Here is a 21,435-nt window from a genome sequence, read left to right on the forward strand (position 1 = left end):
ATACCTACACAAATGATTTTCCAGGTTACTTTCTTAGACAGAAAAAAATATTAAAAAAGCATACAAAAAATTTTTGTTGTGCAGTTGGTTTCTAAATATGATTAAAAATATAAAAAGTGAAAAAATAATTAAGGGGTATAAATTTTCCATCAGTCACAGTTTTGAACTTTAATATCTTAAGATTAAGATCATTTTTGAAGGGAAAAATCTGAACCATCATGAAATATGGAATGTTTATTTAAAAAAAGGTTTAATTTTTTAATTCAATTTATAACTCTTTAATTGGAATATTTAAAATTGCACCTCAAACTATTAAGACTGCATACAAATTTAATTGCTAGAACAAGAATCATTCAGTGTGAATTTTTTTTTCTTTTTGCCACTGCACTGTTTGGCCTTAAGGAGAACTTCTCGAAATTAAAAGTCTAGAACTGCCTGCAGCTACAGTAAAAAGAGAGATATCAGAAAAATTACTGGCGATTGAAGAAATTACTATTTTTTTTATAGAAGATTTTTTTATCAACGAATTCTATTGAAGATGTAAAATAATTCATGGTAAAAGGCTTAATGATGTAAAGTTACTGTTGAAGAAGTTGATGTATTTATTTACAAACGTCCAAACAATATTCCAAAAATCAAGATTTGATTAAAAAAAATGTTTTAATTTTGAAAACGTGTGGAGATTCTAGGTAAAGATTTTTAATATAAATATACGTTATCAGAGTCGATTTCGTTGCAAATCAAATATTTTCACGCCAACCTGTGCCAAGAAAAAGACAAAATAATTCACACCACATCCTCCTCCAGTGACTTATCGTCGATGCAATAATACTTGCAATACTTCAGGAGATTGATGTATAGAAATAGAGAGGTTCTCCTAAAGTTGTAATATACATAATCATAAAAAATATTTGTCAACTATTTTGGAAACTTTGAGAAAAGTTAACTAAACAACTTAAATTATGATGCTTATTCCCAATGGTAATGTTAGTATATTTTAACCTTCTCATTATATTTTAGACTAGATGCGTTTATGAGGAATTTAATAAATTAAATTCAACTTCAAAATTTGTAATTATTTTGGAATTACTGTTAGATGCCATACAAAATAAATGTTTTCTATTTTGCAGGATCTATTTCTATTTTTGTATGATCGTTACACTATTTCCTATGCATTAGTTTATTATGAATTTAAATGAGCATTTATTATTTATTGCAAAAATGAGAATTTGGAAGTTGAGAAAAATTGTTTTTCAGCTTCAGTTGATGTCGCATTAATTTTAATAAGTAGATGAAATAATTTTTCATTCTTAACACTTTGAGTGCCTTTGTCAGTCATCTGTGACTGAGACTGAATATTTCGCTTAGGCCGCACCAGTCACTGGTAACTGGGATGTTAATATGATATAAAGCTAAAATATTATGTTGTTTTACGTAATATAGAACATTTATTTAAAATTTATTTAACTTTTATTTATGTCAATCCGTCAGTAGTGCGTTTGCAACACAATGCTAGAGGTTCTATGCAACATGTATGGCTGACGGGGATTTTCTTAAAAATATGCATGTCAGTCAATGTGTTAATTTAACAATATTTTAACTAATCCTGATTTTAAATTAAAAATTAGACAAAGTAGATCATATGTATTATGTATCTTTATGAGCAGCATGTAAAATGAAGTAAACAATGTTAAAAAAGATTTCTTGAGAGACAAACTGGAACGGCATGAAATCAAACTAATAATATTCAATTGTCAGAAAGAATTCACACACAAATTAATTTTAGTCATATAAATAAAATTTAATTATAAAAGTTACATGAATATATATTTACAAGAACAATATAGATGTTGAAACATAACACCATAACTGATCATAACAGAAACAGCACAAACGATTGCCAGGAATAAATTAAAGCATATCAATTATATATTCTTTTATTCGATTAAAAAAATAGAGGAAAAGCCTTTTCGAATGCTTTGCACTGCGCAAAAATCTTATCACAAAAAGCTATGAGAATCCAAATTCGATGCTTGAAGTACAAGAGAAAAAAAAAAGACAAAAATAATTATAAGAATAATAATACAAAAGATTTGCTTGAATATTAATTTTCTAAATTTGTCAGGCACATCAAGGAACCAATACTTTCAAATTCTTCATCCGATATGTTGCTAGCATCTTCATCTTCAACAAAAAAGTAATCTGAAATAAGTTAATAAATCATTTAATTATAAAATCTAAAAAATTCTATGTAAACCAAAAAACCAATTAAAATATGGAAATATTACACTTGTTTAAATAACACAAGATTTACTTGTCTTTACTATATATATATATATATATATAAATTTATANTATATATATATATATATTAAGTAGTAATTTTTACTAAGTAGAAGTCATTTATAATTCATTAACTTAAAAGAAAATTGATCTGAATGTCATGTACAAGTTCGATTGATATCCACAATCAAAACAATGTTACTTAAATGTTTTTTCATTGTTTATAGGATAAAATATGAAAACAAAGCAAAATTAACTTTATTGGGCTTACTTAATTTTTGAACATTAGCTTTCCTAATTTTTGAGAATAAAATCTAAAAAATTCTATATAAACCAAAAAACCAATCAAAATATGGAAATATTAACTTGTTTAAATAACACAAGATTTACTTGTCTTTGCTATATATATATATTTTAAGTAGTAATTTTTTCAAGTAGAAGTAATTTATAATTCATTAACTTAAAAGAAAATTGATCTGAATGACATGTACAAGTTTGATTGATATCCACAATCGAAACAATGTAATTTAAATGTTTTTTCATTGTTTATAGGATAAAGTATGAAAACAAAGCAAAATTAACTTTATTAGGCTTTATTAATTTTTGAACATTTTATATTACAATTACATTCTGTTTTTGTTGTTTATGTTGCATTAGAATGATTGCCTGGGATTTAACTTTAATGGTGTTTGAATGACATTACTGGTGCATGCTCACACTACCACAATTTAAATAGGAGGGCAGATAGGAATAGTAATTATCCAGTCTTCTAACAAGTAGTTCACTCTTCTATATCTAAAATCAACTCGGACATTACATTAGAGTGGACTTCAAACCACAAAGACACAATCGGCGAAAGTAAAATTAGTGAAACACATAGCCTTTAGAACAGGGAATTAAACCCTAGCCCAAGCAGTGGTATAGGCAAAGACTACCCACGGTAACAACTAAGTGATAATTTTCAATTAGAAGTTCAGCCACAAAAATTAAAGTTTTAACATGTATTTAAAAAAAGATTCACAAATTATAAACTATACAAAAATAGTGATCAAATTAAAATCTTAAATGACTGAATACAGGAGCAATGTGATATATAAATATAATTTTAAATTAATTGTAGTTAAGTTACAATCTTGAGTTACAATCTTAAGTTACAATCTCTACAATCTTACAATCACAATTAAAAATAAAAATCTAGATAATCTTTAATACTTATTTTTCTATCTTAATACTTTTTAATGTAGAAATAAATTTGATTCTACAATTACACAAAAATTTTAAATGGGACTTAATCGCTAAAATAAAGGAAAAATAAAGGAGGAAAAATTAATTTAACAGAATACAACATCCAAATTACAAATTAAACACATTTCTTGTTGCAGAAAAGTTAAATCTAAATTATCGAAACTAAATTTAGCTATTAATTCTACACTACATTGAGAAAACAAATGACACTTATTGTTTCATAAAAATGAATGCATGTATTACTGATTCTTCACTAAAATAAAAATTAGAGAATAATATACTTTTCCAGACAAGGAGAAATAGATATTAGGAAATAGAAATTGAGACAAATATGAATAACTATGCACAATAAGGTTTAGAAATAAAATAGTTTTAAATAATGTACCATTTATAATTAGACATAATTCATTGATTAAATACACTTTAATGTATGAATTTAATATGAGAGATGCTTAACATGCAAAGTAATTCCTAAATTACTCACAAAACATAAATAAATATAAAAAACTAATTTTATATACCTAAGCTGCAATTACTGCAATTTAAATCTGGTCGGAGATCCAGAGGTGGCCAATGTTTAGGACGCTCAGGAATTATTTCAAATAAATGCTGTTCGCCTGGAATAACAAGTAGCTGAAACAGAAAAAAAAACACATAAAGTTTAAATAAAGTGAATAAATTTTTTTTAATGAAATGTCATTAAATGAGTTCCAATTTGTCAAAAATGACTAAAAAACTAAATGAAAGTTCAGAGAAAAATATGAAACAGTTTATTCTAGACATATAATACATGCAATTCGTTACAAATATCTTTACATAACTTGTTAATATAACCAGTTGAAACTTTATAAATGAAACTGTAATAAATTATCTTTTTAACTAGGGATCTTTGTATGGTGTTTTTATGTCTGGCTTATAAAGCTAATGACAAATTAAATGAAAAACGTCATCCAATTTAATTGTAATTTCACAGCAATTAAAAGGAAGAACTTATTTTACTTTAATGAAATTAGCAAGTAAACATACATTTTAAATGATAATGTATTAGTTGATGGTCAATATATAATTATTTTAATTAGTGTTACGCATAAATGATATTACTTTTTACAGTGCAATATTAAAGTTACAGTCCCACATGATGTGACATTTCCAGCTTATTAATTTTTTAAGATTATTTAGCCATAATTTATATTTAAATTTTTTTATATGTTTTTAAAACAAGACCAAAAAGCAATAATAGCCTTAAAAGAAGTTAAATGCACACAAAAGCTAATTAAAAGGAAATGTTTGTTTCATTACTTGTTGAACTTGTTCACACCAGTCATCAAAATCATCTTCAGAATGGAAATAAAAACACTAAAAGAGAAAATACTACACTAAATTTCATTGATAAAATTCTTAAAAATGAAATGTAACAAAAACAATTCAAAGTAACAAACATCAATAACTTTCCAAAACAAATTTCATGTTACTTTCAATTTCTAGAAATAACTACAAGAACACCAGAAAAGCTCTTGATTTAAAAAACTTTTTTTAAGAACATTAAAGATTAAGAGAACAGAAATTTAATAAACATTATCTCCAACAGAATAAGATAGAAACATCAGATGCATAAGAAAAGTATTTATAAGTTTAAAATAAATTAGCAAAGCATTTGGTTTCGAAAAAAAAAAATTTAAAAAGCGTAAATATATAAGAAAAGTTCACAGAATAAATAAATAAATAATAATAATAATAAAAAATAATGGTACATAATAATAATAAAAAATAATGCTGACATACATTCAATATACACAGATAAACAGTTTATGAAAACTACATAGATTTATTGAGTTTTTTAATTTTATTTTGTTCTTATCAATAATTTGTGAATCTGGAACAAAATTGTTCTTGAACTAAGCTCCTCACTTTTTTTAAAAATCTGATTTATTTTAATACTAAAAATACTGAGATACAAATAAGAGTATGTATGAATAATAAAATAAAAGTTTCACCATACCAAGGAAATGGATGGGTCCATGTCATTTATAGACATTCGTTTGCTGCCACCAATTGGCACATGATAGGAACTATCATCAAATTTATGGCCATCAAAATTTACAGTTGGTTGTGTAACATGAGGATCTAGACAAATTAATTCATCACCTAAAAATATAAAGATAAATTATAAATTTAGAAATTATTAGACATAACACTTATAGAGGCGAAAATAATATATTACTAACTTGTATAACCAATAAACCATGTGGCATGTCTGGGTTTACCCCCAAGAATTCCAAGACTTTGCTTAATTTTGAAAGAATTCTGAAAATGAAACGTCTATTAATTTGTTGATTCTAAAATAATATTTTACTTAACAATTATTGAAAATGTTTCACAACTTTAAAACATAAATTTTATGTGGGACAAATATATAATATCAATAGCTTACTTTGATACTTTTTGTGTACACCGGATTAAAATTTGATACTCCTAATCGCAATGGAATGAAAAGAAGCATTGGCCGCCATGAAGATGATGGTTCTCTGTTAAGAACAGATGACATTGCTTGCCATCGCTGACATCTATGAGACTCACAATCAGTATACCAAACGGTTTGGCGAGGCATTGTGAATGGACTTGATGCTAATGGTTCTGGGTGATATCTACAAAGTGTTCCTAAAACAAAATAATTTTTTCCTTTAAAAATTCAAGACAGAAATATTTTTAATACGCTTGTTTACAAAAAACTGCGGACAGAGAAAAACTAACTTATCAAAACTAAATTGAAAAATTAAGGTTTGGCAAATTCTCAAATGAAATTGTGATGCGCCAGTTCATTATGAATCCATAATTCTAAGTGAACAATGGGTTTGAAGTCTTCAGCTCCAGTTCCTTCACCTTTCCACTTTCAATCATAGAGTGTGCAACTCAAATTTTTATTCCGTACATATCACTGCATGGAATTTTAAAATTGAAATAAAATACCCTTCATGTGCAAATAATTTTCAGGACTTTAAATATTGAGGTCTTTGAGTATTACAACAGAGATTTTATCCATTTTCAGTTGAGCCAGGATATAAAATTCTGGTTACTGGTGTCCTCTTAGTTAGCTTCTGTTGGTTATAAGCCGTTGTCAGCACACCGTGAAATTTAGCTTTACCCCCAGAGCAGAATTCATTACATACAAACCTTCTGATTTACAAATAAGTGTGCCAGCCTCTGAATCAATACAAAGAGAAAATTTTAGAATATGGAAAGATACCTAAATGCATTTTATACTGATAGATAATGGTCAGTCATGTTTAATCAAGTTGGATATGAGATATTGTAAGTAAAGGACGAAGATGGACACTCAGAAAAAAAAAATTCCTGGATTTTTCCAGACTAATTTTATTAAATTTGCCTGATTTTTGTAACCCATGGCATAATTTTTATCATTAATTAAGAGATACCTTATTCTTATATTACAAAACACTTATGCCATTAAGGTTGAAAATTAAAAAAATTTATTACTTTTTTTTTAGGAGATTAACTATTTTGGAGGAAAAAAAATTAGACTTTCACACGAAAATTTATTTATTTTCCTTGATATTTGAAAAATTTCAGCTAAATTCCCAGACATTTATCTGATTTTGCCAGATTGATAAAATTCACTGGCCTTTCCTTGTTTTCCCTGTTCCCTGGTCGCCTTGAAATGTGACATTATTACATAAAACTACAGTAAAAATTCGATATTATTTAAATTGCTAATTAATATCATACCTTATAAATGAAATGAAATTCACCCCCATTTCTCCCAAACAATGAAGTAAAGTAATAGAAATAATAAGGTTATTCCTTATTAAGCATGGCCTGGCAGTTAGTAAGTATAATTTTATAGTAGATAATCAAATTTTCACATTTGTACTATTATTTTAGTATATTTTACTAAGAGATGCTCAACAAAGATCATACAATTTACATTTTTCTGCCCTTTTGACTTGCAGAAGCATAAGACTGAACTTAACGAGTTGCTTACGTAATATTGAATAATAAACTCTTGTTTATACTATAAATTAACCCTAAATAGTATTCTTAAAATGCATTCCTGATTTATGCCAGCTTTGCAAAATTGAGCAGTCACCACAACACTTAAACATCTAAGTTAGCAAATATTAAATTGTGCTCTTTATATTTTAACAGAAATTTTAGAATGTTTTCCTTAAGTTACACTAATTTTATTGTAAAAGAAATATAAAAATAGGCATGTTTTCATTTATATAGCCTGAGTCCAAGGGCGCCAGCAGCGGGGTGCAAGATGGTGCACTTGCACTTCCTGGCTTTTTTTTAAAAACAATTAAAGAGATACAGAAAAACAATTTTGTTATAAAATTTTTTATTAAAAATATTTTTATTCAAAAACAAATAATTAAGTAATTATTGATACATAACAATTAAAAAATTGTCTAATTAAACAAGAATTGTAATCGTCTTGTTTGCTGTCCAAATCTTTTTATAACTTTTTCAATGAATTCTGAGTCATCTTTGATTATTTTCTTATGCACACTGAGCATGCACAAACTTGGCAGATATCTAAGCTATATTTTTAAATTTCTTTTAATAAAATATAAATAATATTATATTTTCCATTAATTATTTAGTTTAACAAAGGTGTATAACAGAAACTGACTTCTCCAACTGTAAAACTTCATCAACACAATAAATACCAATGTTAAGCATGCACAAACACGTTAGTATACAAAACTACTGTTTGTAGTTATTTGTGTTTCAAAGTCAGTTGCTATGCCAGCGCCATCAATACAGTTTCTAGTGGCAAAATTTACAAGTACGAGAAATTTGTACTTTTTTTAAATATCTTGTTAACAATGAAGAAATGTATGATGAAAAAAATTAACAGATGAAAGTATATGTAATAACAGAATATTTTAATTATTTATTATTTTTTGGAGGGGGGTAGTTTGTTTCGAGGGTTGCACCCCCTTTTATATTATTCTGCCGGCGCTCTTGCCTGAGTCAAATAATTAGCTTCAGAGTAACACTGATATAAGTTTTGTTTAGTTAACTAAGGCTAAAGGCTACATGAATACTAAGAGCAAATCAAAATATTCTTTTTCAAAACTATGGAAACAAGTGATCTAAGTTAAACACAATGAAGGGATCATACAGTGTTTTGGCATAAAAAATTTAGAGAATAAGACCATTATCATTTTAAAAATTATACATACTTATATCTGACTGAATCACAGAATTATCAAAAGCTACATGCACAGCAATACTACTCCATTCATCATACATGGACAACTTCCTGGAAAAAAAATAATGTTAAAAATATCTTAAAGTGTGATGAACAGTTTGAATTAAGTTGATTAAAAGATTTTGTTTCAAAAAGAATTGGTAGAAATAGCTTTTTTTAGCTATAAACAAATGACAGAATGAAACAGAAAAATTTTTTTAATTAAAATTTGCTACATTTTCTATAATTTGTAGTATAAGGTATGATGAAATATATTATGCTCAGAAACAAATTATAGATACGATAGAAAATCAATATGATAGCTATAACAGCAGGGGTATTTGAACAAAATAATTTTAATAAATATTCTTTAAAAAAAAGCCAATGAAAAAATATATTGATAAAAGCAACTACATACATACGAAAAATAGGATTAACTGCTTTAAAAGGAATGGATATGGAAATAAAATTTGATTATTACCTTAATACTTGAGCGATAGTGTTTGGTCCAAACCATTCCCCGATGGTCTTTTTTTCAGAAACTCCCATTTGGGCTAAAATGAGACATTAAGTTTAAGGAATTTCAACGATATAATTTAAGAACTATGAAGTTTATTGATTGCACAGAATACACTAAAAAAGCTTTACTGGAGATTTTCAAAATCTTTCATTTTAAGAAAACCAAAGAATTATGTATCACAGATGTTGTAGTCCTGGATAAAGTAATCCTTTTCAAAATAAATAATTTTTAACTAGCATTTGAAGATATTGCTTTAATTTTTTTTAATATAAGTTATTAACTGTCTCTTTAAATAAGATGCATTTTTTCCTTTTTGTACGAATGTATATGTCTTTTAAATTTTTGTTAGTAGTAGTTATCACTTAAGTCCAAAAATTAAGGTACAGTCACTTTTTTGAGGACAGCTTAAGAAATTAGGAAAAAAAAATCTAGCAAAAGTTACAGTCTGCCAAAAAAAAAAAAAAAAANAAAAAAAAAAAAGAAATATGGGCCACCCTGAATTGCTTTTGGTCTAATGATAAAATTTTCATATTCTAGGACTCAATGTTCATGCTTTGGGAGGTAGGACCTCAAATATGCTAATTAATTAGAGCAGAAGATGTCTTAAGTTATGAAATCGTACACAAAAGGTACTTTCTCTGAATAAACATACCATTTTTTCGACAGATTAGAATTTCTGATCACTAAGATATAGGGGGTAGTCGAAATCTGAGAAATATGGTCCCAATAGTTTGGTCAGGACATTACTCCAAAGTTTAAGCCCCTAAAATCTCAATTTTAGATTTTGCATATTCACCATATCTCGAGGACTTTTTAAACAAATTGAAAAAACTTTGCATATAGTTATAAAATTTATTAATCTAATAATAATTTTCAGTAAATATTAATTATTTTTTATTATTTCATTTAATAATAGTAAAAAAAAATTTGAATTGTAATGTATAAAATTTTTTACATAATTTTAAACTACATATTTTACATGGCAAAATACGAAATTTGAGCAAAATCGATTGAATAGTTCCTGAAAAACCGAATTTTAAATATACAACTTTTTTAAAATTTGATTTCTCAAGAGCCTTTCAATTAAAAATTTTTTCGACTATTATTAAATAAAATTATAAAAAATAATACATATTTACTAACATTTATTTTTTGCACAAAATTATGTTTGGACGAACAAATTTTATAAATTTGTGCAAATATTTTTCAATTCGCTAAAATGGTGAAATATGAAAAAAATAAAATTAACATTTAGAGTTCCAGATTTTTGATTGTTCTCCTGACCAAACTATGAGGACCATATTTCCCAGGTTGCAATTAACCCTTATATTTTGGGGGTCAGAAATCCAAATGCATAGAAAAAAAGGCATGTTTATTCAGAGAAAGTATGATTTTGTGTTTCATTTTGTAACTGAAAATATTGTCTGCATTAATTAATTAGTACAGTTGAGGTCATTCCCGTAAACCATTAAGATTGAGTCCTAGAACATGAAGATCTGATCATTAGATCAAAGTTTATTCAGAGTGGTCCTTTTTTCGTGGACTGAACATTAAAGTGCATCAAAGTATGACAAAAAGTGGTATAAAAAAGGTAATGGCACAATTGCAAAGTCCTCAGTTTATGGGCAAAATATCACAAAAATAATGCTACAAATCAGAATTTGTGAAAGACTTATTATGGGACATAACCTCCCTTCCTGATGGCAATACAGATCTCATGCTGTTTATAAGAATGACAAATATTTTTGATAGAAATACTCATTCTTTCATTAAGGTAGTTCTTGCCCCTGAGCGGTTTCTATAAAGAGGATAATAAAACAAGCATCAACAGATTTTTAGGGACATATATAAGATTATTGAGAAGTGCTGTCAGTTTCTAGTTAAATTTTATGGATGAAAACAGGTGGGTTAACTGAGGAATACGTTGAAGCTAAAAATACCAAAGGATGGTGTAGTTAACCAGACCTGAATTTTATAGATCATGCTTAAGGAAATTTTCTTCTAGAAACTTCACAAAATTAAGAATTAACTTAATAAAAAAGAGGGGTTTATTGCTCCAAAACATTAGTCAACTATTCAACCATCTTCAGAGTTTTTAATGAGACTGGCAATGCCATCAGAGGGTCAAACACCATATTAAACCCTTCCCAAGTGCCATATGATTACATAATTTTTTGACTGTCATGCAGTGATGCACAGTAATTTATGGTTTTAAGTTTATGGCTTTTTGTTATTGTTTTAGTTTTTTTTATACCTTGATATATTTCCATATGAAATTTCACTCAATTTGGTTCAGTACTTCCTGAGTTCTCCAAAAATGTTCTTGTTCCATAACTTATGGATGAGTGTATCTCTAATCAGTATACAAATTATGATGCCATTTTGTCACACTTTTTATTTTATTTTAATAAAGCACTATCCTTATTTAATGGGGCAACAATGAACACCTGATTTGATGTTGAAAATTAGTATTCAAAAAGTAAAGTGAAATAACTACACAAATGTAAAATCCTTTATTATTTTTGCATTAATCAGTGTTTGATATCAAATTATTATTAATGAAATACATAAAGTTGCATAGACATTACAACTGGTTTTTTCACTTTTATTTTATTGAAGTCTTGTAAGGAAATTTATTACAAAATTTAGAATCAAGAACAAATATTAAATAGTTCACTTTTTTGTAATCTAAAAACATTTTCTGACCACCACGGTGCTCATTTTACTTCAAACGACAAACAGAATAATAATCAAGAAAATGTAAACAAGAGCTTAAATAAGGGACTTTTCTTATTGGGTATTATGCTTTTATAATTTTGACAAATATTTGTAATAGATTTGTATTATTATGTAATAATAATTGTCGATTATTTTTTGATTTAATGATTGAAAATTATTCATTTTGAAATAAACCCAGGGAGGGTGTAGCTGAAAGAACAAAGATCAAAAGAGCATTTTATTCCTTTAAATTACAATGAGCAAGGGATACATGATTTAGCTAGCTGCAATAACTGTTAATTATTGCCCAGGATATAATTCTCTCTTAACTTTAGAAATTTAAACTGAGCAGGCCATGAGAAGTTAGAAACAGCTATTTTATAAAATTAAAAGATTGGAGCAATTATTTAACAGTTCGGAAAAAATATGTAAATGAGTTAGCAGTTAAAGAAATAATATTTATTGATAAAACTTGATTTCTGTTTGAATAGCATGATTACGGAGAAAAAGATATTAATGATTATGTTTATTCAGAAGAGTATTCAATGAAATAAACATTTAATGATTAAATGATAATAAATATGTAATGATAATAAATAAGTAATGACAATAAAATTTTNGTTTGGTCCAAACCATTCCCCGATGGTCTTTTTTTCAGAAACTCCCATTTGGGCTAAAACAACACATGGAGTTTTAAGAAATTCAACGATATATTTTAAGAATTATGAATTTTATTAATTGCATAGGATGCACTAAAAAAGTTTTACTGAAGATTTTAAAAAACGTTCATTTTAAGAAAACCTATGAATTATGTACTACAGATGTTGTAGTCCTGTCACGATAAAGAAATCCTTTTCAAAATAAATAATTTTTAACTAACATTTGAAGATATTGTTTTAATTTTTTTAATATAAGTTATTATAACTGTCTCTTTAAATAAGATGTATATTTTCTTTTCGTACGAATGTTCATGTCCTTTAAATTTTCGTTAGTAGTAGTTATCACCTAAGTCCAAAAATTAAAGTACAATCACATTTTTGAGGATAGCTTAAGAAATTATGAAAAAAAATCTAACAGAAGTTACTGTCTGCCAAAAAAAAAGAAAAAGAGATTGAATTACTTTTGATCTAATGATCGAATTTTTACATTCCTGGACTCAATGTTAATGCTTCGGGAGGGAGGGGGGAACCTAAAATATGCTAATTCATTAAAGCAGAAGATGTCTTAAGTTACCCAAAATACACAAAAAGCACCTTCTCTGAATAAACATACCATTTTTTTGACAGATAAGAATTTCTGATCCCTAAAATAAAGGGGGTAGCCATAATCTTAGAAATATGGTCCCAATAGTTTGGTCAGGAGAGTACTCCAAAGTTTAAGCCCCTTAATCTTAATTTCAGATTTTGCATATTCACCATATCTCGAGGACAAAACTTTGCATATAGTTATAAAATTTATTAATCCAATAATAATTTTTAGTAAATATTAATTATGTTTTATTATTTTATTTAATAATAGTAAAAAAAAATTTGAATTGTAACGTATAAAATTTTTTTATATAATTTTAAACTACATATTTTACATGGCAACATATGAAATTTGAGCAAAATCGATTGAATAGTTCCTGAAAAATTGAATTTTAAATATACAACTTTTTTAAAATTTGATTTCTCAGGTGCCTTTAAATGAAAAAAAATTTTCAAACTATTATTAAATAAAATTATAAAAAATAATAAATATTCACTAAAATTTATTTTTTGCACGGAATTATCTTCGGACAAATGAATTTTATAATTTTGTGCAAAACTTTTTTTAATTCGCTTAAAAAGTTCTCAAGATATGGTAAAATATGAAAAAGTAAAATTAACATTTAGAGATCCAAATTTTGGATTGCTCTCCTGATCAAACTATGAGGACCATATTTCCCAGGTTGCGATTACCCCCTATATTTTGAGGGTCTGAAATCCAAATGTTTGAATAAAAGGCACGTTTATTCAGAGAAAGTATGATTTTGTGTTTGATTTTGCAACTTAAAATATCGTCTGCATTAATTAACTGGTATATTTGAGGTCATTCCCTTAAACCATGAAGATTGAAACCTAGAACATGAAGATTCCATCATTAGATTAAAAGTTATTCAGAGTGGTCCTTTTTTTTGTGCACTGAACATTAAAGTGCATCAAAATATGACAAAAATGGTATAAAAAAAGATAATGGCACAATTGCAAAGTCCTCAGTTTATGGGCAAAATATTACAAAAATAATGTTGCAAATCAGAATTTGTGGAAGACTTATTATGGGACATAACCTTCCTTCCTGATGGCAATACAGGTCTCATGCTGTTTATAAGAATGAAAAATATTTTTGATACAAATACTCATTCTTCCATTAAGGTAGTTCTTGTCCCTGTGAGGTTTCTATAAAGAGGATAATAAAACAAGCATCAACAGACATGAAATTTTAGGGACATATGAAAGTTTATTCAGAAGTGCTGCCAGTTTCTAGTTAAATTTTATGGATGAAAACAGCTGGGTTAACACAAGAATACGTTGAACCTAAAAATATCCAAAGGATGGTGTAGTTAACCAGACCTGAATTTTATGGCTCATGCTTAAGGAAATTTTCTTCTAGAAACTTCCCAAGATTAAGAATTAACTTAATGAAAAAGAGGGGTTTATTGTTCCAAAACATTAGTCAACTTTTTCAACCATCTTGAGAGTTTTTAATGAGACTGGCAATAACACCAGAGGGTCATACACCATATTAAACCCTTCCCAAGTGCCATGTGAAATTTCAATCAATTTTGTTCAATATTTCTTGAGTTCTCCTAAAATGCCCTTGTTCCATAACTTACGGATGAGTGTATCTCTAATCAGTATACAAATTATGAAGTCATTTTGTCACACTTTTTATTTTATTTTAATGAAGCACTATCCTGATTTACTGAGGCAACAATGGACCCCTGATATGATACTGAACATTAGTATTTAAAAAGTAAAGTGAAATAACTACACAAATGTATAATCTTTTATTATTTTTTCATTAATAAGTGTTTGATATCAAATTATTATTAATGAAATACATAAAGTTGCATAGACGTTATAATTGAGTTTTTTCACTATTATTCTATTGAAATCGTGTAAGGAAATTTATTACAAAATTTAGAATTAAGTACAAATATTAAATAGTTTACTTTTTTGTAATCTAAAAACATTTTCTGACCACCGTGGTTTTAAATATTTTTTTCATAAAATTATACTAGTTATAAAGCATTATATTAAAATAAATTTCGTTTCTCATCTTACTTCAAACAGAATAGTAATAAGTTAAATATAAACAAGAGCTCAAATAAGGGACTTTTCTCATTAGATATTATGCTTTCATAATTTTGACAAATATTTGTAATAGATTTTTATTATTATATAATAATAATTTTCGATTTAATAATTGAATGTTATTCATTTCAAAATAAACCCAGGGAGGGTGCAGCTGAAAAACAAAGATCAAAAGAGCATTTGCTTTCTTCAAATTACAATGAGCAAGGGATTCATGATTTAGCTAGTTGCAATAACTGTTAATTATTGCCAAGGTTCGTCCGGTTCTCTCTTAACTTTAGAAATTTAAAGTGAGCTGGCCGTAAGAAGTTAGAAACGACTATTTTATAGAGCTAAAACATTGGATCATTTATTTAACGGTTTAGAAAAAATATGTAAATGAGTTACAGAAAGAATACTTATTTATAAAACTTGATTTCTGTTTGAATAGCATGATTACTGAGAAGAAGATATTAATGATTATGTTTATTCAGAAGAGCATTCAATGAAATAAACATTTAATCATTAAATGATAATAAATATGTAATGATAATAAATAAGTAATGACAATAAAATTTTAAACTAACTAAAATATCAACTTAACTATTAACATTACTTAAAAATTTCAAAAACTTAAAATAAAAGTAGAGAGAAATATCAAATTAAAATTTTTTTTAGATTCTAAGAAAGAATAAATATTTTAGAAATATATTCACTGAAATGTTAGTAGAAAATACAAATTAATTAATTAACAAAAAATTAAACCAAAATTTTTCGTTCGAATATTGTGAAAAACTACCAGACTGTCTAATCTAATCTTAAATCCGACTTGTTAAGGGGTAAAAAAAAAAAATGCTCGATAACTGTTGCCATTAAAGAAATGTAAAAGAATAGACAAAATAATCATATGATACATTTTTAGAACAATCTATAAAACAGGTCAATGAATACATACTTTTTAATTGGAAAATATATGATTGTTGGAAAAAAAAATTAAAAAAATATTTCAGCATATTTTTTACTTTATTCATTGTGAATTATTCAATTTCCGCAAAAATACATTATCAAATACAATAACAATTAGATTAATGAAGGTAAGACAGATATAGATACACACATATACATATATATTTACCAATTTGGTGAATGGAATAAGGACAATCTTTTTTATCTTGAAACATTTTTAAAATCTCTTTATACACTGGATCAATCACCCCTGGTGTCCACTGCCATCCTGTAATAATAATATATTAATGCCACTATATTAATATAACAGCCATCTGTAATTTAACAATATTTCAATTTTATTACAGAAATTCAACCACTCATTAAATTTTAAACATATTTTATATGCAACAAAAAATACATAGTTGATGCAGCAAAAAAAAAAAGTTATTTTACTTTCCAAGATATTTTTTGAACTTCAAAAATATTTATTTATCAATTCAATATCTTTTTTACAAGATAATAAATTTTTTGCAGAGTAATAACTTTGAAGAAAATTTTAACAAACTATCATTTTTTAAATTGTAACAGATTTTATTTGAATTCAATAAAAATGCACCTCTTCCAAGATGACGACAAATCAATGCCTCAGCCATAACCATTTGGCCACAACGTAGCATGCAACCCCAGTACTTATCGGTTTTTGGTCCAGTTCCACCTATAAGATAAAAGCAATTAGATAATCAAAATGGACTTTTACATGTAGATATTTGCAAAACTAAACAGTTCATGGTTTAATAAATATAAAACTTTTGAAAAGTATTTATGATTAAAACAAGCAGTTGTTGATGCTAGAACATCTGTCCCTAGTTGCTAAAAAAACAAAAATGATAATTCTATTAAAAATTGGAATTTATTTGTAATTTTATAAATGTTTATATTTTTCTTTATTTGTTTAAAAAAAATCTTTTTACATAAAAAAAAACTTTTTTTCCTAGTTTTATCTAGTAAAGAACAAAATTAAAAAAAAAAAAAGTTTCTATGGTTAATGGTATTAAACTGTCTTGTATTTCTTAATCAGTAAAACAATATCTATTGAAACTTTAGTTTTTGCTTTTCAGATACGTAGTTTCTTGATCTGAGATGAGATTGATTTTTAACATTGAATTGAAAACATTCAGTGCTAGGTAAAAAAACCCTTTTAATTACATGGAAAACTTAGGTATTTATGACTTGTTTGCATATTTCTTATCTATTTAATTTTACAATATCTTCATCAATGTTTTTATATCAAAAACTTCTGGTTTCACTTTAAACTTTGCTAATTATTATTAAAAAATATTGTACACCTGACAATTTTGACCATTATGCACATGCAATTATTTATTATAAACATTTTTTTTTATTGATATACTTTCAGTTTATAAAAAAGTTTTTTATGTATAAAATCTTTGATTTCTAAGATGACATTTTATGAAAAATAAAAGTCAAAATTGATGAGGAAAAAAAATGAGTTTAGATAAATTACAATTGTAGATCATAAGCAATATTTGGTACAATTGCATTTTCATACAAAAAAAAAACAAAAAACATTCAGTTGAAATGTTATAACATAGATAAAAGTCAAGACGACTTTCACATTTTCATTCTTTATCGTAATTAAAATATAAATTTAAAAAAAAAACAATTAAACTTAATTTCATTGAACTAATCAATATGATAAACATAAGAAAACTGTTTATTGCAATGTTTATTAAGAAATTATAACATTTTGAAAACAATTACATTGTTATTATTTGTTAACTTAGCTGATTAACTTGCTTTTTCAATTCTTCGTTGATTTGAAATCTATTAATAATGATTCATAATTTAAATTTCATGAAAAATTATAAAATAAAGGTTATACCTATAGCAGGAAATCCACTTCGATAAGAAAACCATAATTTGCTTCTTATTGTACTTCTTAAATCTTCCAAATCTAATAATAAAATGCATAACATTATGGAAAAAAACTAATTTATGAAAAAAGTGAATTATAAAATAAATTCAAGTTAAAGAATCAGAAAAACAAAGTATTATTAAAATAATATTCACTATGGTTACAAATATTCACTAAGCATTATAAAAATAATATTCACAAAACAACACAGTGTCATGGTAACATGAAAACAACTCTTATTGGTGAATTCAGGGAAAAAAACAAACAAACTAGTACTTAAAACTTTGGTTTAATGATATTGTATGAATGTTCTAGAAAAAAGCACACCAAGAATAAAATGGCATAATAAATAAACATCTAGGAAATTTTTTATTTTATTAGATATTTAATTATATTGTAACAATTTACCGTGCAATGAATTATATTTCTTGCCAAGAATCCATACATCATCTAATGAGAATGGGAAATCTGCACTATCTTTCTTACTATGAATAGATGTTTGACCTAGGTAAAAGTTAATGAAATACATAAATCTAAGGATCAACTTTATAATTTAGAAGAAGAAAAAGCAAAACAATATTTTAGCTTTTTTTTCGTATTTTAAAGTTAATCTAAAAATTATACCAAACTTAATTGATATATTTTTTAAATACCTTATTTTGATGACATTTATATATATATATTGGATAATTTGAGAGAGATCGGTTGAATAGTTCCTGAGAAATCGAATTTTAAAATAAACAACTTTTTTAAAATTCAATTTCGCAGGATCTATTTTATCAGTTGCAATTTTTATCGTTTTATCCATTTATTTTTCACTATTACTATTCCAGTTTAGTTCCATCAATATGGCTTCTACTATGGCACAAAAATATAATATCATAGTGAGAATGAAATAAGGAAGTCTTATTATACAAAGTTTATAAAAGAATATGAACTTTTGAAATTAATGAAATCAGCTCGAGATTCAGAATTTGTTACTGTTCGGTTCATTAAAAGAAGCAAAGAAGTACTACTATCTGGGGAAAAAATGCCTATGAATTTTTAAATAAAATATCTATATAAAATATCTGTATGAAATATCTTTATGTCTATTTGAAAAAAAAAGATATTATTCAAATAAATTAATAAAATTAACATTTAAATATTATATATTACTATTATTGAAAAACCCTAGATTTCCAAAGTTTACTGTTGAAAATAAATTATAAAATGATGTCATCACCATAATTAGAATACTTTGATAATTTAAAGTAGATTTGGTCTCATTAACTTCAAACAATCAAGTAAAAATAATTTTTACATCACATAATTCATAAGCAATTTATAATTACAACGAAAATAACTTTGGAGATAAAAAAAAATACTTTTCTAAGTAAATTAGCTTTTTGTAATTTAAAGATTAAATTCACTTTATTAATTCTTGTATATTAATTAAAAGAATAAACACAAATAATTAAAATTCTATAAGAATATACACAAATTCTATTTTGTTTTGTTATTTCTATTTTACGCTAATATTTGAAACATTTAGATGAACCAACATAAAAAAATTAAATATATATTACCATTTGCACTAGAAAAAAAGTTGTATAAATCCATGTGTAGTATATAAATTATTTCAGCTTTCCTCATATAAATCCATGTTGCTATGAGACAGACAGAAAACAATAAGCAATATTCTCCAGATTATTAATATAGTATTAAAACAAGGTACATATTATAGTAAGTACATATTATTAAAACAAGGCACTAATTTGTTTTAGGGGGATGGAGCATCAAATATAAACCTAACATTTATTGACACTAATGATGCTTAATCACTTATAATTTATCATAATTGATTATTGGTAATAAGTGCTCCGAGTATTACGATAACAGATTCTTAAAATATTATAATATAGGTATGATGGTGAATGATACTTAATATATACTAATATAAGTACAATAGCAATACATTTGCTTATGGGCCTTCACTAAATTTAATTATGAATATTACTAAAACATTATTTTAAAAATGAAACATTTAAAATAATATTAAAAAAAAATAACAGTTACTTTCCTAATTCAATAATTATTGTCTATTTCCTAAAAAGTAAATTTGAGTAAAATGAAAGCTTGGTATTTTAATCACAATGAAACATTATTATTTTCAATATTTTTATAACTAGAAATGGAGACATGTTTTTCTTTTATTAATAATAGAGGCTTACGTCTGAATCCCTAGCAGTTGCCCCCTTTATCTTATTCTTAGGCCTTGAAAATATTTTTAGTGAGTCAAATGAAAATGAGAGCCATAAAAAGAGAGAAAATTGTACACTTAAAACACTTTTAATTTTCAATGTTTGAACAACTACAGAGTGGAACAGATATTTAAATAGTAATGTTACATGTAAAATACACATCATTTCACATAAATATATTTACGGATAAAAAGTGTGGATAAATGTTGACAGCCAAACTCGCTAATAACAAACCCTGATTTAACGAAAAACCAGATTTAACAAAAAATCTAAAATACTTGGTTGGTATTATCTCGGTGCATTGCTTGCTTTTAACAAGCAAATCCCGATTTTAGCGAGAAATATTTTTTTTTTTAATTTATAAGAATTCCTATACTTCCACTTCTCCGGCTTAGTTAATATCTTCTTGAAAAAATTCATTTAACAATCTGAAGTCAATTGAAAGTTAGTGATGACTTTTAGGAACTAGTTAGTGCAAACTTATGAAATTTCTTTTTCAAATACCGACAAGCAATATCCTCTAGACCTACATTAATTTAGACATGTATCGTTGAGTTATTTCAAAAATATAGTGGATAAATATGTAGTTAATATTAAAAACTATGAAAAATATCGTAAAACGTAATAACTCGTAGATGTGCTAAATTACAATGATATTATAATTTTACACATTTCTTTGTACAGTTTATGATCAACAGAATTAACTAATCACTTACTTTTTAATTTTTAAAGAAATATAATAAACAGGAATGACCCATATTTTTTGTATTTCAAAATAGACATATGTTCATAATAATAAATTCTATAATTCTCTTAGTTAATAGAACCAAAAAATTTAAATAAAAAATAATTAAGTTTTATAGATGACTTATCAGAAGTTAAATATTTCACAGAAAACTGCAAAAAGTTTAGGAAATTCTTTGTTTATTTATCCTTGTCTATTTATATTTTTTTTATTTACTTACGTAATCGATTCCGATGAAAATTAAATAAGTGCCATCTGATTCCTTAAA

At 25.9% G+C, this 21,435-nt stretch overlaps 1 protein-coding gene across 1 annotated transcript; it reads right to left on the reverse strand.

Moving 5' to 3' along the window:
- Positions 1-1,780: 1,780 nt before the first annotated feature.
- Positions 1,781-21,402, reverse strand: LOC107442820 (cysteine protease ATG4B). Its single transcript, XM_043042325.2, has 14 exons — positions 21,139-21,402; positions 19,748-19,828; positions 18,588-18,683; positions 18,147-18,218; positions 16,860-16,958; positions 16,431-16,529; positions 9,225-9,297; positions 8,736-8,815; positions 5,960-6,186; positions 5,754-5,832; positions 5,528-5,673; positions 4,828-4,884; positions 4,050-4,161; positions 1,781-2,202 (listed from the first exon to the last, which is right to left on the reverse strand). The coding sequence occupies exons 2-14, from the start codon at positions 19,812-19,814 to the stop codon at positions 2,105-2,107; spliced, it is 1,305 nt and encodes a 434-aa protein (XP_042898259.1). The 5' UTR covers positions 19,815-19,828; positions 21,139-21,402; the 3' UTR covers positions 1,781-2,104.
- Positions 21,403-21,435: the final 33 nt, after the last annotated feature.

This window comes from Parasteatoda tepidariorum, chromosome 2 (assembly GCF_043381705.1).
Source record: "Parasteatoda tepidariorum isolate YZ-2023 chromosome 2, CAS_Ptep_4.0, whole genome shotgun sequence".
NCBI lineage: Eukaryota > Metazoa > Arthropoda > Arachnida > Araneae > Theridiidae > Parasteatoda > Parasteatoda tepidariorum.